At 62.3% G+C, this 22,054-nt stretch overlaps 3 protein-coding genes across 7 annotated transcripts; 1 reads left to right on the top strand and 2 right to left on the bottom strand.

The window, feature by feature from the left end:
* Window positions 1-67: 67 nt before the first annotated feature.
* Window positions 68-3,902, bottom strand: CNTD1 (cyclin N-terminal domain containing 1). 4 transcript variants are annotated; one of them, XM_063403961.1, is made up of 8 exons: window positions 3,517-3,902; window positions 3,349-3,424; window positions 2,941-3,112; window positions 2,331-2,493; window positions 1,822-1,966; window positions 1,380-1,441; window positions 1,209-1,278; window positions 812-970 (listed from the first exon to the last, which is right to left on the bottom strand). In XM_063403961.1, exons 1-8 carry the CDS (start codon window positions 3,686-3,688, stop codon window positions 955-957), a joined length of 876 nt encoding a protein of 291 aa, XP_063260031.1. In that variant the 5' UTR covers window positions 3,689-3,902; the 3' UTR covers window positions 812-954. The 4 variants fall into 4 exon arrangements, with proteins under 4 accessions (XP_063260028.1, XP_063260030.1, XP_063260031.1 ...); XM_063403958.1 differs by lacking the exon at window positions 1,209-1,278 and having other exon boundaries at window positions 68-970; window positions 1,345-1,441; window positions 3,517-3,901; XM_063403960.1 differs by lacking the exon at window positions 1,209-1,278 and having other exon boundaries at window positions 68-970; window positions 3,517-3,901.
* A 604-nt stretch (window positions 3,903-4,506) lies between these two features.
* LOC134553884 (cytochrome c oxidase assembly factor 3 homolog, mitochondrial) lies at window positions 4,507-5,200 on the top strand. Its single transcript, XM_063404014.1, has 2 exons — window positions 4,507-4,759; window positions 4,840-5,200. The coding sequence occupies exons 1-2, from the start codon at window positions 4,522-4,524 to the stop codon at window positions 4,950-4,952; spliced, it is 351 nt and encodes a 116-aa protein (XP_063260084.1). The 5' UTR covers window positions 4,507-4,521; the 3' UTR covers window positions 4,953-5,200.
* A 164-nt stretch (window positions 5,201-5,364) lies between these two features.
* On the bottom strand, window positions 5,365-17,476 carry WNK4 (WNK lysine deficient protein kinase 4). 2 transcript variants are annotated; one of them, XM_063403886.1, is made up of 20 exons: window positions 16,899-17,476; window positions 11,577-11,749; window positions 11,189-11,409; window positions 10,957-11,114; window positions 10,333-10,421; window positions 10,040-10,259; window positions 9,633-9,963; window positions 9,340-9,470; window positions 9,208-9,269; window positions 8,976-9,117; window positions 8,778-8,894; window positions 8,549-8,704; window positions 8,183-8,240; window positions 7,925-8,059; window positions 7,238-7,791; window positions 6,918-7,014; window positions 6,382-6,811; window positions 6,074-6,276; window positions 5,862-5,959; window positions 5,365-5,783 (listed from the first exon to the last, which is right to left on the bottom strand). In XM_063403886.1, exons 1-20 carry the CDS (start codon window positions 17,346-17,348, stop codon window positions 5,781-5,783), a joined length of 3,828 nt encoding a protein of 1,275 aa, XP_063259956.1. In that variant the 5' UTR covers window positions 17,349-17,476; the 3' UTR covers window positions 5,365-5,780. The 2 variants fall into 2 exon arrangements, with proteins under 2 accessions (XP_063259956.1, XP_063259955.1); XM_063403885.1 differs by having other exon boundaries at window positions 5,365-5,780.
* Window positions 17,477-22,054: the final 4,578 nt, after the last annotated feature.

Here is a 22,054-nt window from a genome sequence, read left to right as displayed (position 1 = left end):
TTGATGCTGCTCTGTTACAATTAAGGCAAGGTTGGAAAAGCAGAACATTACAAATATGGGGAATAATGTGGAAATAATGCCAGAATTCTGCATGGTCTCGTTAAAGAGTAACCACAGTTTGAAATAAAGCATTTTCTAAGTCACATCATCACTTCTATGTGACTGAACTTAACGAGGTTACAGCACCGTAATCCCTCCTGCAGCCTGTTCCTGCACTGAGGAAACAATGAAACTCTCCACACTCCAGGTGTTTGCAGCCAGCAGTGCCTGGCACTCACAGGACACACCCCAGGCTGTCACTGCTGCGGTGACAGTCACAGCACTGGCCCAGTTCTGTCCTCATCACCATGCTGGTCACTGCTGGCTGTGCTGGGGCAAGAGCAAACAGGCTCCAGGTGCTGGGGACAGTCACAGGCAGCTGAGGCAGGGATTTTATAAAAGCAGCAAGAGGTGACAGCACAGCCCCCTTTGTAACATTCGTATGAGCACCAGGCATGGTAGCACCATCAAACAACTGCTCTGAGGGGTCTCTGTGCTTAGAGTCAAAACTTCAAAGATACAATTCTTACAATAAAGCTTTTAGGGCATTTCTGGACACTGTGGTGCTGCTGGGCCTCTCTTCAGAGCATGAGTGCAATGTCTAGCAGGATGAGCCCTGCTAATTAGCAAGTGACTGACTGACGACCTGTTCCAGAATCCAGTAACCCTGAGCTGTGCTGGGTGCCTGGGCAGTGTCACAGAGGAGGGACTGCTGGCAGCAGCGTGACAGCTCCTGCTGCTGGCCAATGCCTGGATGGACAGGCTGGTTCTATTTCTGAGGCACAGCTCTGTCCTCAGGAGATTTGCTTCCATGACTCCCACGGTGCTGCTCGGGTGTGCTGCTGCCAACTATGCGCCTCACCACGGCGTAGGAGAACTCCAGGATGCTTTGTGGAGTAATGCCAGTGATGCAGTTCAAATGCTCCACAACCTGGAACAAAGAAGATACAGCACATAAAGGCTGTGAGCTTACAGCCTGACAAGAGTAACTGCTCCTTGGGCACATTTCACAGGGAGTTGTCCCACGAGATTCCTTCTCTACCTGCCAGTGAAACGCTGCCTGTGGGTTTTTGTTCTGGCTGTGAAGCACTGAGGGCAAAGCCACTCACCAGTACCACACACGCTGCACACAGAGCTGCCCCATGCCCTCAGCTCTGACACAAACTCACATGCTTCCTGCTAGAAACACAGAGGAGTCCCCTCCTTCATGCCACTCCCAGTGCAGCCCCACTTGCTGTGCTGGAAGAGATGAACCACCTTGGCACTGTGTTCCCGTGGGGCCAGCGCGCTCAGCAGCCACTGTACCTGCTCCCAGTGCCCGGGGCTCAGGATGAACACACCTGCACTGATGACTCCAACAGCCAAGAGCATGGAATCCTCCTTCACCGTTAAAAACTTGGCTCTGCAGAGGGAAATGTGTGTAAAACACTGCTTCAAACACGGTTCAAAAGCACCTGCTGCTGTAGTTGTCAATGCCCAGGATGTGTTGGGTTATTCGGGCCAAACAAAGCCCAGCAGCAGAGGTTGGAGCTGATGGTGCAAGGCTGGATTTCAACAGGCAAGTGAAATATTTTCCTTCCCCATGAAGCAGCTGTGGGAAAGCATCTTGCTTTGAACTGATGTATTCCAAAACAATGATGAACGCCCCCCAAATTACTTCATTGATTTTTTTTTAAACATGTCCCCAAAATGGCATAGTGAGAGTTATGTGACTTTACCAGCTTTTTTAAGGGTTTTAATTTCAAAGGGTTCTTTTAAGTCTTTCTCAGGTAAGGCCCTTACATCTGCAGTTTGCTCGGGGTGGGGTTTTCGATGGCAATCTTCAGCAAAATGTCATAGATGGTCTCTCTGGCCAGGTAGCAGAAGTCCAGCAGCTGCACACAGAGCTGGTGTAAGGGTTTGGCAGGAAGCAAGCAGCCGTTGTAGCCTGGCAGAGATCACACCAGCAGTCACACATTTTGGGTCACTGAATTGAATTAGGAGTGTTTAGGAATGCCCAAGGATCCCTTCACTCTGAAATTTAGGCCAATAAAATGGTAGAAAATGTGGCCTGTCACCAGTTTTGGGGGGCTTAAAACCTAATCTTTTACTGAATGAGTCATGACTGGCTGTCCAACATTCATCACATTCTACAAAGGACAAAGTTCTCATCTAAGAAGTGAAGCCCTGGACAATCTGAACAGTTCCATGTGCAAAAATCTGTAATATGAAACGTTTTGGTTCAGATCAGCAACAGCTCTGTGACCCTACTAAAAAGCTTCCTTCCCATTCTCTCTGACTGATGCTCTCACCTAGAACCTCCAGAAGCAATTCCACGTAGGCCAACGGAGTTGACACATTGATGTGGAAGTGCAGAGTGTTTAAAACAGCAAGCTCTGACTCCAGCAATTCCTGTTTAGTGTAGGAGTATTTTAAGGATTGCAGGAATTTTAAAGCTGTGTCACTGGTCACTCTCTGAAAAGGAAAAAAGGGACAAAATGTCTTGCAGGCAATAAAGGCACTCGGTAGGAACAAAGTGCTTTATCACCTCTCTCCTGCTGAGCTGAGGCTGCAGCTCACCCGCCTGTCCTTTGAGCTGGCAGGGGAAATCCAGCTCTGACCTTTCCCACAGGACTCAACAAACCATCCCCAGGCAGGGGTGAACCCCTGTGGGCAGCACACGATTTTTGACAACCACGGGCCCAGATTTTCCTGTGCCTTTTTTTCCCCCCAGAACTGGGAAGGTTTCCCAGAAAATTGTCACTGGGTGAGCAGCAATCTCCCTGCCCTAAAGGGAATATCGTGTCCTTGGCATTTCATTATCACTACTGCCTTTCAAAAAGGAAATCTATTTTTAAGAGAGATTAATACACTGCAGATTTAAGCACGTTGCTAGAGCAAGGGCAGGCTGAGCTGGCTTACACTGTAGTGCAGAGAGAGTTTGCTGGCAAGCTGAACACACGACACGAGCCTCAGGACAAAGGTGCTGGCTATCTGATCCCTCACAGAGCTCCAGCTGCTCCTCTGGCCTTGCTCACGACCTTTAGCGTTCCCTCTGTCATCACACATCTGCTCTACCTGCTTGATCATAAACCTACAAAACCCACAAGTGCTCAAAGAACGCGTCTGGCTGCTGAGAAAAAGGCAGAAAGGCAATTCCGTGTATACTTAGAACTAAAAATTGGGGTTAAATGAATGAAGAGACAAAGCCCTCGACACGCACATTAGTCATGTGTGGTCTGGGTGAGGGGGACAGCGTGGGACAGGGCATGGGCAGTGTAACCCCACCAGAGAATGGGAAATGTGCTGAGTGTTCAGGACTCTCACTACCTTTCAAGTAACTCCACTGCCTGGTAGCATATCGATTGGTCCAAGTGCCATTTTTCAGACAAAAGGAATATGAATTCTGCAAAAAGCACAGCAGCCACTCATGTCAGTCTCCTGGAGTTCAGTGCAGAGCTGTCCCCTGCCCCAGGAGCTGCTGGAACCAGGCCTCACCCACGATCCGGGTCTCTTTGAAGCGCCCAGCCTGCTCTGGCAGCTCACTCAAGTACTGCTCATTCTCCGTGGCCAAGTGGATCAGCGTGTCCTCGATAATTTCGGGAGCAACCCCGCTGAACACGGGGCCTGAGTCACGGCCCCGGGGTTTCAGTGGCACCTGAGACCCCATTCAGCGGCTCGGGGCCGAAGCCGTAATGACAATGATTCCACCAGCCCCGCAGGGAGAGAGCGGGACACGGCCCCGCCACCGCCTCCCGGCAGCGCTGATTCCCGGCACCGGGAGGAGACGGCACCGGGAGGAGAGGCCGCTCGGTGCGGGCAGGGCCGGGGGCTCGGGCAGGGCCGCGGGGGGTTCGGGTAGGCCCCGGGGTTCGGGCAGGCCCGGGGGGGTTCGGGCAGGGCCGGGGGGTTCGGGTAGGCCCCGGGGGTTCGGGCAGGCCCGGGGGGTTCGGGCGGGCCCCGGGGGGGTTCGGGCAGGGCCGGGGGTTCGGGCAGGCCCCGAGGGTTCGGGCAGGGCCGGGGGGTTCGGGCAGGCCCCGGGGTTCGGGCAGGCCCGGGGGGGTTCGGGCAGGCCCCGGGGGGGTTCGGGCAGGCCCCGGGGGGTTCGGGCAGGCCCCGGGGGGGTTCGGGCAGGCCCCGGGGGGGTTCGGGCAGGTCCCGGGGTTCGGGCAGGCCCGGGGGGGTTCGGGCAGGCCCCGGGGGGGTTCGGGCAGGCCCCGGGGGGGTTCGGGCAGGGCCGGGGGGGTTCGGGCAGGCCCCGGGGGGGTTCGGGCAGGGCCGGGGGGGTTCGGGCAGGCCCCGGGGGGGTTCGGGCAGGTCCCGGGGTTCGGTCCAGCCCGGCCCCGGTCCAGCCCCGCTCCGGCCGGGGCAGGGCTTGAGCGCCGTTCCCGTCACGTGACCCCCGCTCCGCCAATCAGCGGGGCCGGCACGCGCTGGGCCTCAGCCAACGCCTCGAAGCCACGCGCCGCCCGGGCCCTCCGATTGGCCAGCGCCCCCCGCCGGATGTGGCGTCACGACGCCGCGCGGAGACGGCGGGGGAAGATGGCGGCGCCCGGGGAGCCCGGGGAGGCGGCGTTCGCGCGGCGGATCGACCCGGCTCGGGAACCGGGGCTCAGCCCCGAGCAGCGCCGCCTCATGGCGCAGGTGGAGTTCGCCCAGCGCCAGCGCGTCCTGCAGCGCCGGCTCCGCAGCCGCAACGTGCTGCTGGCGCTCGGCATCGGCGCGGTGACATTCGGCATCTGTATCCTTCGAGGCCGGGGCGGGGTGGGGCCGGGGGTCTCCGGGGCCGCGCCCGCAGCTTTTCCTTAATACCCCCCGCAGACGGTTACACCTTCTACTCGGTGTCGCAGGAGCGGTTCCTGGACGAGCTGGAGCAGGAGGCGGAGGCGGCGCGGGCGCGGGCCCGGGCGCGAACCGAGGGCGCCGCAAGCTGAGCGGGGAGCGCCCGGCCCGGCCCGGCCCGGGACTGAGCTGCCGCCCTCGCCAGGCAGGACGGGCCTCGAGGCAGATGCGCCCGAGGGGCTCGGGCCTGCCCCGTGCTCTGCTTTGGCCAGCGGAAGGCCCCGGGGGCTCCCCGCAGGCAGGGCAGAGCCCGCCCCGCGGCCTTTGCCGGGGCCGTGCCCGCGGGAAGGACAGGAGCGCCCTGGTCCCACCACTCCCCACAATAAATCCTCTCACTGGAGACCGCGTCAGTGCCCCTTGTCAGGCATCTCCCAGGCTGAGCCCAGCTCAGATCTCACCCTGCTCAGGGCCTGCTGAGGGGGGATTTTCTCGTTTGCTCTTTGTTGTCACACAGTGAGGCAAGCAGCCACGCGTCCTGCCCGACAGACACACACACAGACCCAGTTTGTATCCAATCCATGTTTATGAAAACACTTTCCCAACACCAATTCATAAGAAAGTGCTCCTGGATCCTCGTGCTCCAGCAGGGAGCTCGGGCCGCTCCGCAGGGTGGGCGGGCTCTGGCGCGGGGCTGAGGCGGTGCCAGGGCTGGGACAAGCCGGGGGCCTCAGGGCAGGCTCAGCTCCTCGCAGCCACGAAGGACGGAGACACCTGGCACGTGTCCTCCAGAAGAGGGGCTGGGGACAGCGGGCAGACCCCTGTGGGACAGGCCAGCACTCGCACGGCGTCCCTGCCAAGGGGAGCAGGGACTCCGGGCTCTCCAGGGCTGGCACTGCCCTCTGGGAGCTGCGGGAGCTCTGCCCCCCCGGGGCAGCAGGCACTTGGATGAGGTAGTTCAGAAATCACTCCTGGCCGGCCAGCTACTGGGGAGAGAAGCAGCCGTGAGCCGGGAGCGCCGCGGGATCGGCCGGGAGCGCCGCCGGGTCCGCCCCTGCCCTTACCATGCGCCCGAGGTCGTCGGCGAAGGTCACGCCCTTGTTGAGGCGCTGCTCCTGCGAGCCGGTGCTGCTGCCGCTCAGCGAGTTACGGCGCATGATGCCTGCGGGACAGGAGCGAGTGAGGGCACGGGGCTGTGCAGCGCAGCCCGGGGGTCCCTGTCCTGCAGCCCCCCCGGGCCGGGTGCCCCGGAGAGAGCGGGGAGCGGGGCTGGCACCTGCGGGCTGCCCCAGCTCCAGGCGCTGCAGGCTGTTGCGGCGGGAGGGGTTAAAGCTGCCCTTGGAGAGGCGGCGCTGGCGGCTGGACAGCATCGCGGCGGGCGAGACGATGCCCAGCGGCGGCTGCTTCCCCATGCGCAGGTACAGCTCCTCGATCTCCTTCTTCTGGGCGCTCTGCAGCTGCTGCACCTCGGCCAGGTGCCTGGGGAGAACACAGGGCTGGCAGCGGGGGCTCGGGGCAGGGACGGTGAACTCGCACCCGGGCTGGGTGGGATCACCTGTCGGTGCAGCCCAACCCCCTGCTCACTTCTGGCGCAGGTTCTGCAGCTCCTCCCAGATCTCCTCGTCCTCGCTCTCAGTGTCATCGCTGCTCACGTAGGACAAGCTGCGGGAGTAGCTCAGCCACACCTGGCTCAGCACGGCCTGCGGCACGTTTTCTGTGCTCACCTCCCCAGGGCCGTCCCCTGGGTCGCTCCCCAGTGGCGCCGCAGGCACCGCGCCGCCCTCGGCTGACACCTCCTCAGCTTTGGGGTCCCGCTGCACTGCCTCCAGCGCCACATCCGAGTCGCTGCTTGAGCTGCGGCTTGTGTCAGGCACGGCGGGCGGCGGGGAGCCGCTGGCTGCCGCCTCCGTGCCGTGCTGCTCCCCGTCACTGCTGCCCAGCGCCAGAGAGGTCACAGCCAGGTCTTTGGCTGGTACCACCTGGAACCGGCCCAGGACCTGGGGCTTGGCTTCTGCTGGAGACAGGGGCAGCCGGTGGGGTTCAGGGCACATGGGCTGCCCGGGGCACTGCGGTGCCCTGGCACAGGCACACGGCACAGCCTTGGCCCTGCCCCGCCTTACCTTCATTGATGGGCGAGAGCTGTGCCTTGGGCACGCTGGGGGCTGGTGCCTCCGAGATGATCAGAGAGTGGCTGGGCTTGGGGGCACCGGGCAGCACCTGTGGGCACCTGAGTAGCATCAGCTGCCCCACCCCGGGTCCTGCCACATCTCCTGTCCTCTCCTCCGTGCCCTGGATCTGCCACCCCCTCAGCCCTCCCTGCATCCCAGTGGCTCCACAAGCCATGAGGCTCCATCCCATCCCAGTGCAGCCCCTGCAGCATCCACCCAGCCCTCCTGACACTGAGCTCCACCTGGAGCAGCCCCTGCACACCCACACTCACCGTGCTGCCCTCTGCACTCCCAGGTGTGGATGTGCTCAGCAACGGCAGAGGGCTCCCCACGGCCTCACTGCCAGTGGGGCACGCTGGGGCTGGTGCCAGGGGCAGGGAGGACGTGGGCACCCCGGCAGTGGGGACATCAGCGCCCACTGACTGCAGGATCCCACTGCCAGGCGGGACTGGCTTGTCTGTGCTGCTGGGGTCAGGGTACACAAAGCGTGGGGCATCCAGGACAAGGCTCTGTGGCCGTGGCAGTGGGTAGAGGTGCCCACCTGAGCTGGCAATGGAGGAGACAGTGTGGGCCACGGTCATCACTGCCAGAGAGAAGACATTGGCCAGGGACAAGAGGGGGGTAGTGGGGGACAGGGGTGTGCTGGTCACAGAGGGGCTCAGGGGACTGCTGGGCTCAGAGGGAACAGGGGATGTGGGGAGAGGCTGGGGGGACAGGAGGGCTTGGGGCAGGGCTGGGGGGACAGGCCCTGGGGTCCTCTGGGGAGTCAGAGTTGGTGTCAGTGCTGGTGATGACGTGAGCCAGGAGGGAGTCACCGAAGCTGAGCCTGCAGGGAGAGAAGCATCAGGAGGAGCCCCCCAGGACCATCTCTTACCCTGCCCAGGCACCCAGAGACTGCAGCCAGCCAGCAGCTGGCAGCCCCAGGGCCATGAACGTGCCTGCCCTGCCAGCACTGGTACCTGTGGGGGACCTTAGTGGCACTGTGGTTGCCAGGGGCTCCACAGGACTGGCCAGGTTGGTCTCTGATGGGGAACGGCTCAGCAGCGGCAGGACAGGGGACTGGACAGAGAGGCTGGGACTGGTGCAGCTCAGGTCTGTGGCACACACAGGGGGGACAGCCAGGCTCAGCCAGGGCAGGACATGTCCTCTGAGGCCATCACCTGCCCTGCATGGGGTTTGGGGAGACAGGAAGGGCCTGCACAAGGGCACAGACTTACCGCTGAGCGAGGATGAGGAGGAGATGGAGCGCGAGAGCCCCTGCAGCTGCAGGTCCACCTGCGAGAAGGATGAGCTGAGCCCGGCACTGGGGAAGAGGCTCCAGCCAGGCTGTGCCAAGCCCCTGCTGGGCCCCACCCTGGTCCCACCACCTGTGGCAACAGGAGCTGCAGACTCTTCTGGGCTGGGGAGCACCTTGACTTGTCACAGGAGCGGGGGCCAGCAGGAGTGGGCAAGTGACCGCAGGATGACCCTGCACCCCAGCCCTCCCCACCCTGGACTCCCTGGGGCCAGGCAGCATCCCAAGCCATGCTCAGCAGCAGCAGCAGCAGCTTCCCCAGCGCTGGCAGGGCCAGGCTGGCACTCACAGGGCTGCCCACAGCACTCTCAGCCTCGGGGCCCTTGGGCAGCTCGGTGCCGCTGCGCCCGTCCTTGCGCAGCAGGGTCTCCACACGGTGGATGATGTCCCGGATCCGGCTGATGAAGCTGTCCCGCTCTGACTTGAGGATGAACTCATTGTGGACCTGAGGGTGGAGGGGCTGCTCAGCACCCAGCCCGGCCAGGCAGACCCCACCTCCACCCTCACCCCGCTCTCACCATGGCAGCTGCGATTTCCTCTGGGTTGTCTCCATCCAGGTCGAATTTGAAGGTCACCATCTTGTTGTTGTAGGTCTGCAGCTGGCACTCCACCACTCGGTCGCTCTTGTCGGAGATCTGCGGGCGGCAGGGCTGGCTCAGCCCAGGAGAACCCACCTGGCACCTGCCTGGCACCTCCCTGGCACCTGTGGCACTCACGTTGGTGATGCGCAGCCTGGACCGAGCTCGGCGCCGCAGCAGCTTCCCCGAGGCTCTCTTGGGAGGCAGCTTTGTGCTCTGCTCGCTGGCCGAGAGCCCCTCACAGCCGTCACTCATGCCCGAGGCCACATCTGAGGTGTAGCTGCGGGAAGCCCCAGCTCCGGAGCATCAGCACGGCCGTTCCCAAGCACCGCACTCCCTGTGCCGCCCCTGCCCGAGCCCCCGGCCTCACCTGTCCACCGAGGAGGAGAAGCCGCTGGCGGAGGGCAAGCGCTCCGTCTGCACCGCGATGCTCTGCGGGGAGAGGGCGGCGTGAGCCGGTGCCGCGGCTGCCCTGAGCCCCCGCCCGCGGGGCCGTGCTCACCGTGGGGAAGCAGCGCACGGGCCGGGTGGGCGGCGGGCTGGTGGGGTCCACTGCCACGAAGCTGCGATGGGCCAGATCCGGGGAGTCCAGGAAGCCAGAGGAGCTCAGGTACCCATCCGTCTCACAGTCGGCTGTGGAGGAGGGCTAGCATGAACTGAAGCCACCATCCCTTCCCTGGCTGGGCAGCTGGGAAAGGGCTGCGGGGCCGGGAGAAGCCGGCGGACCCCGCACCCGCCTCCCCCTCCAGGTCCCCTGCCGGCCACCCCGCTGGTGCCCCCTTGGTGCCCACGCACAGGTGGCGGAGGAGTAGCTGGTGTGCCGGTAGGTAAAGTGCTGGTGCTGGTCAGCTTCGGGCTCCTCAGGCTCCAGAGGGAAGGTGCTGCTGAAGGCAGAGTCCCCAGAGCCGGGGGTGGCCAGGGCAGGCGCGGAGGCCCCGGGTGGCAGCGGCGACTTGAGCTCCTCCAGCAGCCGCAGGACCCCTGGCGGCTGCTCGGGCTCTGCGGGCGATGGCGCGTCCTGGGCGCGCTTCAGCTTCTCCCGCTTGCGCTTGATGGCCACCACACGGTCCCGCACCGCCTTGGCCACCAGCTTGTAGTCGGCCTCACAGACAAAGCCCAGGAGTACCTGCACAGGAGGCAGCTTGTCACTTCGGGGTGTAGGGACCCCACAGCGCCCAGGGCTCCCCCATCTCTGTACCCACCATCTCCTGAGCCACCTCCTCTGCCACGTCCTTGTAGAGCTCAAAGAGGAACTCGATGGCATTGTTGTCCTTGTATTTGCCATGCAGCTTCTTTGTGTCATCCATGCGCAGCCAGAGCTTGAGCCCTGACTTGACTCCATCGTCCTCCTCAGCCAGCTCCACGTGCACCCCTGTGTCCTCCTGGAAGAAGGAATGCTCCAGCAGGTCCTGGATGGTGTACCTGCAGAGGGCACAGCTCAGCACGGGCTCGGGGCCAGGGGGGACCCTCCCACCCAGCCCCGCTCTGCCCCCACCTCTCGTTCTTGTCCATGCGGATGCAGCCTTCAATGATCTCCTTCAGCTCTGGCACCTTCACCTTGTAGAAGCTGCTGGGCTTCAGGCCCTGGGGGTGATGAGAGTGAGCCCCTCCTGTGCTAACCTGCCACAGCGTGGGCTCCCAGGGCCCAGGGAACAGCCAGCCCAGGCCCCCAGGAGCTCTGCAGTGGCTCCTGTGGCCAGGCCATGTGTGGCTGCATGGGCCAGGATGCCCCAGGGCTCTGAGTTTCCACCCCACCAGGCAGGAGCTGGCAGGAGCCGGCCATGACCAGTCAGGGCAGCTGCAGTGCCCCGGGCCAGGGTGACCGAGCAGACTGCTCCCGTTCCACCCCATTAACGCCCTGGCAGTGGCTGGTGCAGAGCCAGGATGTGGGGTCTGGCCAAGCCACGGCCCCACCACCACCACCACCACCACCCACAGCTCCACAGCCTGGCAGAGCAACCCCTCTCTGCCCAGACTATCTTAGCCACTCACACAACCTGCACAGCACCACATTTTGACAGCAGCAAGGCCTGGCAGCTCCAGCTGAGCATCCCTCAGCCCCTTGCCCTTCCCGTGGGGTCAGCCAGCAGCACCACGCCAGCCGGGGCCGGGCCCTCACCGAGGTGACCTTGCGGTAGATCTGGGCGGCGTTCTGGCACTCCGAGTAGGGGTACTCTGAGGTGGCCATCTCCAGCATGCACATCCCAAAGGCGTAGACGTCCACAGCCTCGTCGTACTTCTCCTCGTACATCTCGGGCGCCATGAACTCAGGGGTGCCTGGGGGCAGTGGTGCAGCTCAGGACCCCCTCCATGCCCACCCCTGCAGCCCCCACAGCTCCCCCGAGCCCCACCTATGACACTCTTGGCAAAGGAGGCTCGCTTGAGCGTGGCCAGGCCCAGATCCCCAATCTTGACGGAGCCCGTGGGGCCCGTGATGAAGATGTTGTCACACTTGAGGTCGCGGTGGATGATGGGGGGCGAGCGAGTGTGCAGGAAATGCAGACCCTTGAGGATCTGCCGGCTCCAGCGCTGCAGCACCTTCAGCTTCATCTCTTTAAAGCGCTTCAAATACCTGGTGGGGACAAACAGGGCTCAGACCTGTGGGGCTGGGACTCGTGCCCCAGCCTTGGCTCCAGCCCGCCCTCCTCCTATTGCCATGCCAAGCCCATGTGGGCACAAGGCAAGCAACAAAGAGCGTCTCAGCAGGGACCCTGCTCCCTCCCCTCACGCCCCAATCACGTTTTCAGGGTGCCGGACGTCATGAGTTCCGTGACCAGCACGATGCAGATCTGGCCTTTGATGGTTGACTTCCAGGAGTCGTAGAAGCGGACGATGTTGGGATGCTGCAGCCCCTTCAGCATCTCCACCTCCTCGCTGAAGCGCTGCCGCTCTGTCTTGGACAGCTTCCGCGTCTGTGGGAGCCAGTGAGGGTGTGAGGAGGGCACACGGGCTCCTGCCGAGCTCAGGGGGTGCCCTGGCTGCAAAGGACCCTCACGTCCCCCTCCCCACTCCATGCAGAGGAGGCTTTTGTGTCCCCAGCACAGAGCTCGGGTCAGACCTGCTGTCCCCCAGCACAGTGGCACACACGTGGCTGGGGCCACCCTGGGCTGTGGTCACACACTAGCCCACCGCTCTGTGTGGGTGCAGACAGGGCACTGAGGACCCCACACAGTTCCCCATTGCCCTGTGCCGGGGCCACCCATCCCCACTCCCCTCACAGCCCCCAGCTGGAGCCCACCACGCTGCCTCAGGACAGGGAACCCCAGCTGGAGCCCACCACGCTGCCTCAGGACAGGGAACCCCAGCTGGAGGGGACACGTGGGGGCTCTGCTGCCATCCTGCCCTGTGCAGACCCCATGGCCATGGCTCTTCTGCCCCCACTGGGGCACCATCAGCGCTGGGCTCTGTGTGGCCTCAATGAGGCCTTTGTTGGGGAAAGCAGGCGGGGGAGGCTCCAGCCCAGGTTTTTCCATGTTCCTCCTGCTCGAGTTAATTAAAGTGGAAACACAAGCCGAGGGTGCTGACTGCAGCTGGGGCAGGGGCCAGCGGAGGGGACAGCCCCCTCACCCTGAAGGGACACAGCCCCGGGGTGCAGGAAGAGGGGAGCTGACTGGCCAGAGCTGGAGGAGCCACGTCCAGCCCCGAGAGCAGCAGCTGGGAGTGCTCAGCCCTGGGCAGGAGCAGGAGCAGTGACAACAACACCACAGCCTGAGGTCCTGCAGAGCCTGGGGGCCTCCGAGCTGGGACCCCTGCCCAGCCCACATTCAGAGGCCAAGGAAACTGGAGCTGCCTCAGAGCTCCCACCACCAGAGCTGCCAGAGCTGTGCTCAGCCCCTTGGCCAGTGGCCACCATCCATCAGCGCCGTCAGCTTTCGTAATATTTTCATTGCATCACAGGCGTCCCCATGGCTTGGCTGGAGCTGCTCCATAATCCCCCCTCATTTAATACATGCTCAGGGACAGGCTCAGCCCAGACGAGAACCTGAGCCTGCTGCAGCGGCATGAATGGGACCTTTCATATGGAAGGAGGAAAACATCACCCGAACCCCTGCATGGCCAGCAGCACACACCAGCTTCCCTGCCCAGTGCCACTGCCACCATCACCCTGCTGGCCCCCTCCTCCCCACCAAGAGGTGTCCACTGCACCCCACAAACCTGCCAAGGCATGAGGAGGCTGACCTGGGCTGTGAATTGGGGCAGGTGGGGAGTCAGGGGTGGCCACAGCTCTCCCAGCTCAGAGAGAGTGGACCCCAGCTGGAGCAGTTGTGCCAGCACAGCCCTCACTGTGCCATGCCCAATTCCAGGCAGAACCCCAGAGTCACCTCTCCCAGAGGGCCTGGAGTAAGGTTTGGAGGAGCCAAGCGTGTCCCCCAAGCCTGTGCCAGGGCTGCTGGGCTCCTTCCACATGACCAAAACAGCAGCAGCTCCCACTCCTGTGCGTGCTGATACTCTGCTGTGGAGTGTGGGCATCACAGCCCAGCCTGGCTGGAGGAGCACCAGGAAGGGCAGGGCAGAAAGGGCTGCCAGCACAGACGGGGCACACAGCATGGGCACACCGTGTCCTCTCCTAACAGCCCTCGCACACGGTGGAGGAGGAGGATTCTGGGGGTGGTGGCGGGGGGACCATGAGGAGCTGGGTGGAAATGGTCCAGCCCGTCCTGTGAGCCAGGAGCTGGCTGCCGAGGAGCCCAGCACAGCCAACAGCAGGAGCTGAGGCCAGTGCAGGAGTAGCGAGGGTGGGGCCGAGTGGCCGAGGATGGCTGTTGTCTCTGTGGCAGGAGGCTGTCCCCAGTCCCCAGTGCACTCTGCAGCACTCACAGGGCTCTCCCATCCCCACAGCTCGGCTGTCCCCAGTCCCCAGTGCACTCTGCAGCGCTCACAGGGTTCTCCCATCCCCACAGCTCGGCTGTCCCTGGTCCCCAGTGCACTCTGCAGCACGCCCAGGGCTCTCCCATCCCCACAGCTCGGCTGTCCTGCTCCTGCAGCCCTTAAGGGCCCCAGCTCTGCACTGACACTTGCACTCTGGAGGGGCATTCAGAGCAATGCCATGGTGGGGCACAGAGCCGGTGCTGGAATGTGCCCAGCACTCTCCCTCCAGCCGTGTCCACAGCCACAGGGAGGTCCTGAGCCCCCCAAAGAGGAGCCAGCTCTGTGTCAGCAGTGGGTGCCAGCGCCTCACTTCTCTCCCTGTGGGTCTGGCCTGCCGAGCAGGAGCTTGTGGTGCTGCCAGCCATGTGAGCACACACACAAGGTGCCCTGCAGCCCCAGGGCTGCTGGCTGAGGTTACCTGCCCAACCGGGCACCGGAGCCAGGGGAGGCACAGCAGTGCCTGCTGCCCAGAATGCCCTTGCCCACTGGGGAACCCCCAAGGGGTTCCATAGGAAAATGGCACAGTCAGGTATTTACAGCCCGACCCCACTCTGGGCCTCTGGTTTCCTCCCTGCTTCCTCTTTCCCCACCTCCCGCAGCACCTACGACAGAAATAGTGCCAGGCTAAAGCTGGAAAGCACAAACAGTGGGGCTGTGGACACGGGCGGGAGGACAGACAGACACTGCGTTCAGGAGAGGGGACGGGCATGGGCAGGTCCCCAGAGGGGTCTCACAGGAAGGCAGCAGACAGGCAAAACCAGCCCTTGTTTCTCCAGGCTCTGAGGAGGGAAGGACAGGGCAAGGACAGCAGGGAGAGCTGGGGTTTGGAACTGGGATCCATCACAGCAGCTGAACCAGGTTCTCTGGTGCAGAACAGGTCAGGCCTGAGGTTAAGTACTCATTTGGAATTGAAAGGCAATAGAAGGAGAACTGTGAAGTGCACAGGACAAAGCTATTTTTAAAATGGCAGAACCACAACCAATTTTATTTGTGGTTCCAAATCCCATATTTGTGTCACAGTGTCCAATTCTTTGCATGATTGCTGAAAAAAACAAACTTCTAAATGTCTACGTCTGTGCTCTTAGCCCCTTGTGGGACACAGATTTGGGTACAAGAGACACTGGATAAAGAGCAATAAGTGGAATGGAGCCAAGTACTGGGTGGGGAGCAGAGAGGGCTGGGGCAGAGGGGCTGCAGGGGCAGGCACGGGGTGGGAGCAGGGACCTGCACTCCTGGGGGAAGGTGCAGGCCAAGAGGGGCCAGGTCTGCCAGGTCTTCAGCACCGTGGGATGCTCACAGGAGGGTCTCTGGCAGGAGCTCAGCCTTGACCCCAGCCTCTCCCCAGCCACCCCCAGGGGACAGTGAGTGGCTTCTGCCACTCCTGCCTGGCTGGCTCACAGGACCAGCAATGGGGCCAGCACGTGCCTGCTGGACTGGGAGATGGAAGCATTTTGCTTCCCAACTCCCTTTTCCCCTCCACCTGAGATGGGGCAGGCTCATCCCCTCGCAAGACACCTGCACTGCCTGCACAAAGCCACGGGGAAGAGCAGGGTGCAGGGAATGCTGCCAGCCCTGCTGTGCGTGCCAGCCCCCAGGGCAGGGCAGCTGGGGCACAGCTGTGCCATGGGGCTGAGACCCACAGGGAGGGACACGAAGCCAGCTGAGTGGGAAGCACTGGGGACAGCTGACTCATCCAAAGAAGGAAGGCCCTGGGCTCGCAAAGGAGAGCCTGTTCCAATCAGTGCTTGCCACCTGAAGGGGCACAGGACTCAAGAGAGCTCAGGGGTATTTGGACAGAGCTGTGGGGCTTTGTTAGGGCAGGAGAACTGAGCTGGCTCTGAACTGAACTCTCAACAACTGAAGCAATTGTGCAACCCATGGGGCTATGGGGAAAATCTTCACCTTCCTCACTAAGAGGCCGCAGTCAGCCCCTCTAGAAACCACCTGCCAGTCTCCCAGGATTTCTTCTTGCTCTGCTGGGCTGCAGCCACCCCAAGGACCCAGCCCAGGCAGCTACCTGCAACTGCACTGAGCTTTTAGGAACAGGACAACAAACTCGCAAGACACGTTTTTCTGTGTCAACAAGGACTTGGACCTTCCCACCACAGCAGCCATCCCAGGCTCAGGAGCCTGTGGGAGACTTTGGACTTCACCAAAGCCCCTCCCCAGGGGCTCCAAGGAGAAAAGGCAGCAGCCCCACTGCACAGATCTCCCTGGGCACCTCCACAAGATCAGGTTCCTCAAAAGCACTTGAGTGGGCAAAGGCATTGTGGAGGCAACACTGTCACCACTGCTCTCAGCATCCTGCTGTCAGGCTGCAGGACAGCCACAGAGCTGGAGTGTGGCAGCAGAGAGGAGATGGGGATGCTCCTCAGAGACCTGGAACCACAGGTCCAGCTGCTGCCAGCAGGGAGGCCCTGGCAGCATCACAGAAAGCACACACAGGTGACCACGAACACTGCTTCAGCCAAGGTCAAGCAGGCAGAGAGCACCAAGGTCATGTCGTACCCTGCTCCCAGCTGACAGCAAACCTGGGAGGCAGCTCCAGCACAAGCACAGGCAAGCATGCAGAGAGGGCACTGCTGCCCTCGCTGTCCTCCTGGAGGGAAAGCTGCGAGCTGGTGAGCACTGCCAGAGAGACAGTGGGATGCTCAGCCTCAGATCCACCTGTAAAGCGCCAGAGCAGGGACTGGCATCGAGAACCTGGGCACCCTGGCATGCTCCATAGGGCAGGTAGCAAGAAAGCAAATGGAAAACAGCACGTGATGAGCAGGAGGGCCAGGAGCGGCGGCACTGAGCAGGAGTCTGGGTCCGGGCCAGCAGACCCACGAGGCACCACCGAGGCACTCACTGGCAGTGATGGGCACAGGGCAAGGCAGAGAGGGGCACCTGCAGTCAGCTGCGGGTCCCTGCCCTGCCCTGCTGCTGTGGCCCGGCTGCAGCGGGACACCGCAGTGAGTGGCACAAGCGGAGGCTCGAGGGTGCCTGCCCTCACCGGCACAGGCTCCATCCAGCCCGGGGAGGTGCCCCGTGGGTCCCACACAGCACGCAGGCAGACAGCAGTGGGCAGCAGGGTCAGGGCCGGGGGGGGCTGCACATGCCAGGAAAATTGGACAGAAGAGGGTCCAAGTGCCCCTCTCGAGCCCCTTGCCCCGGGGCAGGCAGGGGCGGAGGCGCTGGCAGGGGCCGTACCTGCAGCTCGCACCACGCCACCTCCACGGTGGTCTCCGTGTCCAGCCCCTTGTAGACGGTCTTGAAGGAGCCGCGGCCGATCTCGATGTCGAACTTGAGGAACCGGCCGTCGGGGGAGGTGGCGACCGCCCGCGTCTCCACCTCCTCGCTCTCCGTCTCCTCGGGTTCCCGGAGCCCGACAGCGGCCGGCGGCGGCGGCGAGCCCCCGCTCCCCCCGTCCGGTGCCGGGTACCCCAGCAGCTCCAGCTCGGCCGAGCTCCGCCGGTTGAAGCGGGAGGAAGCACGTCGGGAATCGCGCCCCGAGGGCCGCCGGCTGCGGCTACGGTGCGGGGCCCGTCCGGTGAGCCCCGGAGCCGGCTCCGGCTCCGGCTGCGGCGCGGAGCCGCTGTCCGCCCGCTCCGCCTCGGGATGGGACATGGCTCCGGCAGCGCCGGGCTCGGCTGCCAGCATCGGCTCAAGCGCGGTCAGAGCGGCCGCTCCCGAGCAGCTTCGCACCCGGTGCCTCCGCCGCCCCGCAACCGGGACCGACCGCCGAGACCCGGCCCGAGCACCGGCCCCGGCACCGCCGCCGCCCCGCCCGGCAGCACCGCCCCCGCCCCGCCCGGGCCCGCCCCCGTGCGACCGCCGCCCCCCGCCCGCGCTGCGCCACCGGCCCCGCACCGGGCACCGACACCGCACCGGGCCGGGGCAGTGCACTGACACCGCACCGACACCGCACCGGGCCGGGGCAACGCTCCGACACCGCACCGGGCAGCGACCTGGGACGGTCTGCAACTGCAGACACGGGCTGCGAGCAGCGGGCGAGCGCTCCGCGCCCCGGCACCGCTCCCGACCACCCCGGGATGCCGAGATGTCCCCTCCCAGGCCGGGGTCACCGCCCGGCGCCCACCCGGATCCGCGCTGCTGCCGCTGCTCCAGGGGCTCCCTGCTGTCCCCTCCCCGCAGGGCAGCCCCTTCCCTGCCGCCACCCCCGTGGGGCTCCGGGGCTGCTGTGACTGTCCCCCGGAGCCGGGACGGAGGAACGTCCCTGGTTTAAACATTTCCTCGGAGTTTGTGACTGTGGTGCTGGAGCAGCGTGTCCTGGAGCAGCCCAGTCCCGCTGCCGGGACGCGAGTTCCCCCTCCCGCTGCCCCAGACAATCCCGCTCGGGTTCACTGCGGTCCGAAATCCTGAAATTGGGGTCACGCAAATAGGAAGAGTCGAAGGTGTGTGTCAGCCCCGGGGGAGCCAACAGCCGGACAAGAGCGTGTTGTCTCTCTGGGCTGAAGGAGAGGGTTGTTCTGCCGGTGAGGCTGTTTACACAAAACACAAAGCAATTGAGGCCACCGCTAATTTCTTTTCCCTGAGGTCAGATTGTTTCTACTCAACGATACCGGAAACATTAAGGAGTGGATCGACAAGGGAACGCAGTCACGGTCTCCTAAACGCCAGCCTGGCACCCGCAGGGTGACTGGGGCTGCTGACCTGCAGCTCGGCTGTGGCCACGTCCCGCACGGCTGCTCCCCACAAATCCCTGCTGGCAAGAGGGAGGGACAAGCATTTAACGAAATGTTCCTGGCCGACCTGTGCCACAGTGCTGATCTCTGCTCTGCTACCCCGACTCGAGCCAGCTCCTCCTGCCAGAAGCTTCGTCTCCAGCACCGGAGGAGTCAGGTACCTCCTTCCCAAGAAGGAGTCTGATCGATGCCTCCCTGCCCAGAGCTGCTCGAGCAGGGAGCAGCAGCCACGTCCCCACTCAGCCCTGCACTCCTTGGAGCATGTGAGGGGCATGGTCCCAGGCAGAACATCACGCTGGCAGGGCTCTGCCTGCTGCTGGGCCACCGGGTGCCCATGGGCCACTGGAGCCAACAGGCGAAGGCTGACAGGCCACAGGTGCAGTGGCCACTGGTCCTGCCGTGGGTGGCTCTCAGGTTGTAAGATGCAACGTGTTTTCACTCAGCTGTGTTGAACAACACCCTTTGTTCAAGGTGAGCCTTGCCCAGAACCTGCCCACTTCTCAGCATTGCCAGACAGGGGCCATGCTGCCCAAGGTGCTCTAGGTTGACTCTGTGGCTGCCCCCACACAGGGGCCATGCCCAGCCCCAGGAACACAGAGCAGGCTGGCAGGGAGCCCCAGCTCTCCAACAAGAGACACAGAGCCAGGTAGGGATCTCAGCTTGGTCCCTGGCAGGCTCATGTCCCCTTATCAAGGGTTTCCATCATGAAACGAGATCCTTCGGAAGATCCCAAAGGAGCAGAGGAGTATCCCAGTCCAGTGAGGCCCCTGCAGGAGGGAAATTAGGGCTGAAGTTTGCTCCAACTGCTGCCCTCCCACACATCCCTTGTGAGTGGTCTAAGAAATTCCCTAAATGATCCCCCCAAATGCCACTCCACACCAGAACTGGGTAAGGGGGAGGAGGCTCAGGCAGGGGAACAGGTCCTCTCCTGACCTGGCCAGGAATACCAATCTGCAGCCAGCTTGGCCTGAAACCAGAGGGCTCCTGTTCCACAATCAGGCGCCCACTGCAGCTCCCCAGCGTTATCAGGGTGACATTTCTGGGCTGCAGGTGCCAGTGCCAGCCTTCGCTTTGAGGAACCGCCACAATCAGGGAACATAACCCATTTCTCGCCTGCATTTGGCTGCCAGAAAGAGTACAGGGGACTGTGTAATCACTCTCCTCAGAATTAGATCATGAATCAAAGCCCTGCTCAGCTCCAGGCTCCACCAAGCCCTGCCAGGAATTGTCCATTCTGATCCCAGAACCTGGGGCAGGATCACAGAGGGGCCAGGATGGGTTTGGACGAAGGGAATGCACAGCTGGGGCTGCACAGCACAGGGTGCCTGTCCCGGGGGGGCTCCAGAGACACCCAGGGCTTCTTTCTCTGTTTGCTTCACCACCCCAAACCCATGGGACCTTGTGTGTCTGTCACCCTAACCCACTGAATTTAGGGAGGTGGAGATGGCACCCAAACCTCAGCTGTGGCTGTAACCCCGGGCAGATCACTGCAGAGGATTTCCTCAGCCCAGAGGCACAGATGGGACCTGCCTGCACGTTTATCCCAACATACAAAGTTATCAAACCGAAACAGTTCTTGCTCCTAAGCAGCTGCATTAAGTGAAACCTCTCTCAGAATCTTTCCTCCTTGACCAGTGGGATCCGAGTGTGCCCAGCCTGATAGCGCCTTATCTTGGCACCAGCCCCTCTGAGCTCTGCCTCGCCCTGGCCAGCGAGCCCTAATCACCACGGCCAGACGTGGCAAGGGCCTCTGAGGGGCCACAGCCTGGAGGAGGGGGTTGTGCCAGCCAATCCCCCCCTCCTCCCACCCCCCAAACCACCCTGAGCCACCTCCTCCAGCGAGCCCTCCCCAGGGCTGTATGGCTGGGCTGGACAGCACCTCCACAGATGGACATCTGCTCCTTCCAGGGCAGCAGCATCAGCCATCCCACTGCCTCAGCAGTGCCACCTCGGCCTCAGCAGTGCCACTTCAACCTCAGCCTTAGCAGTGCCACCTCTGTGCAGAAGCACTGCCCAGCCCAGGGACGCTGGTCCCGCAGGGTCCCCACAGGCACGGCTGGTTGTGGCCTCTGGTAACTGGCCCAGAGGGTGTGGAAAAGGAATTTCACACAATGTCCACTCTGCAGAGGGGACGTACTCTTCCTCCTCCTCCTCCTCTCCACCTCACTGAGTAAGCAGCTAAATAGGAAGCTGAAAAGGAGAAGGGAATTGCTGCCAGGAGTGCCTTGGAATGAAAAGCTGGTTTTAGGCTTATCTAATGTCACATCAGCCATTTCCTAAGAAGGGAGCAAATTTAATTAAGAACACAGACTCCCTCAAGGACAGCCAGGTTACATACAGCACTCTCAGCTTGGAACACAGTGCTGGGAGGTCAGCATCGTGCACACAGGCAGCAAGAACAGACACTCCAGGCCTGCCTGCTGAAGGCTCATTGTTTGCAGACACCTTCAGGCACAGCACCCTGCCTCTCTGCAGGGGTACAAGAGCAGCAGGGCAGACAGAGCAACCACAGAGGGAAGGGGCAATGTGGGTGGCATGGGGAGAAAAGTGGAGGCAGATCTTGGACATGGAAACAAACCCAGGGCAGACACTGGGAGCACATGAATCCTACACAGAGACTTTGGTGGCTGCAGGGAGCACAAAGGGATGATCCCTGGTCAAGCAGAGTTCTGGGCTGGGCAGAGCCTGTGGCAGTTGTGGGGACAGAGGCACTGCAGGGTTCATGGCACAGCTTTGCTGCTGGGTTTGCTCAGCACTCAGTGCATGGCAGGACTATGACAGAGCCCCAGAATGACCCTCAGAAAGGAGGATGGTCCTCAGAGAGGAGACCACACCAGCCCATTGTGTGAGTGACTCGGCACAAGCTCTGCTGGTGCCTTCGCTCAGCAGAGAAGTGCTGGCACTCAGGAATTCCTCCGCAGCACTCCTGAGCCTGGCGTGGAGAGGCAGCCTGGGTTCCAGCCACAGTTCCAGAGCACACACCAGAGCAGCACATCCCACCAGGTTCAGGTCAATGGGCTCCTGCTACAAAACAATTTTCACATTGCACAGCCCCCAGACTCCAGCATCTCCTACACTGAGAATTCCTCAACGCTGACATCAGCTGTCAGCAGCAGGTGGGCCAGTGCCAGGTTGTCCCCAAGGGCAGGGAATGCCAGAAAGGGGCACACAGTGGCAGCCTGTGGGGTGCAGGCACCACCTGCTCTGCTGGACTGACCACACTGGTCTGACCTGAGCTCCCAACCTGTGCCAGTGACCTCTGTCAGGGAAAGGAGATCCTGTCCCAGCACAGCCATCTGCTTCCCCAGGAATGACAGGGTCAGTGCCTGCACCATGGTTTCCGACAAGCTGGGGGCTTTGTTATCAGCACTGAATCATCCCTCTCCCAGCCACAGAGCTTACCCCATCACCTCTGCACAAACCCAGGGCCTTCCAGCTGCACATGCAAATTTAAAGTAAATGTTGTCGTGAGAAGGGCAGCAAGGTCCCCACAGGCCACAACTCTGCCAAGTGGAGAAATGCACTTGTGCTGCTGCTTCCCACCCTGGAACCACTGCATTTCCCTGGGGCAGCGAGGAAATATGAATGAAGGGAAAAAAATCTGGTACACTGCTGTTTTGTTTCTGATGGAAAAATAAAGATCGATGAAAACAGCCAGGC

This window comes from Prinia subflava, chromosome 8 (assembly GCF_021018805.1).
Source record: "Prinia subflava isolate CZ2003 ecotype Zambia chromosome 8, Cam_Psub_1.2, whole genome shotgun sequence".
Taxonomy (NCBI): Eukaryota; Metazoa; Chordata; class Aves; order Passeriformes; family Cisticolidae; genus Prinia; species Prinia subflava.
Note: the sequence above shows the minus strand (reverse complement) of the source record. Positions and strands in the feature narration are given on the sequence as shown.

Coding starts and splice junctions, on each gene's coding strand:
- WNK4 (XM_063403885.1), bottom strand. CDS start 17,348: ATGCTGGCAGCCGAGCCCGGCGCTGCCGGAGCCATGTCCCATCCCGAG. Junction 7,015..7,237: donor GGAGTGCAGAGGGCAGCACG/GTGAGTGTGGGT, acceptor AGGTGCCCACAG/GTGCTGCCCGGTGCCCCCAA. Junction 6,812..6,917: donor GCTCTCGCCCATCAATGAAG/GTAAGGCGGGGC, acceptor CCCTGTCTCCAG/CAGAAGCCAAGCCCCAGGTC.
- LOC134553884 (XM_063404014.1), top strand. CDS start 4,522: ATGTGGCGTCACGACGCCGCGCGGAGACGGCGGGGGAAGATGGCGGCG. Junction 4,760..4,839: donor CGCGGTGACATTCGGCATCT/GTATCCTTCGAG, acceptor TACCCCCCGCAG/ACGGTTACACCTTCTACTCG.
- CNTD1 (XM_063403958.1), bottom strand. CDS start 3,688: ATGGGGTCTCAGGTGCCACTGAAACCCCGGGGCCGTGACTCAGGCCCC. Junction 3,113..3,348: donor GCAGTGGAGTTACTTGAAAG/GTAGTGAGAGTC, acceptor TGGGTTTTGTAG/GTTTATGATCAAGCAGGTAG. Junction 1,442..1,821: donor ACCCCGAGCAAACTGCAGAT/GTAAGGGCCTTA, acceptor TTCCCTCTGCAG/AGCCAAGTTTTTAACGGTGA.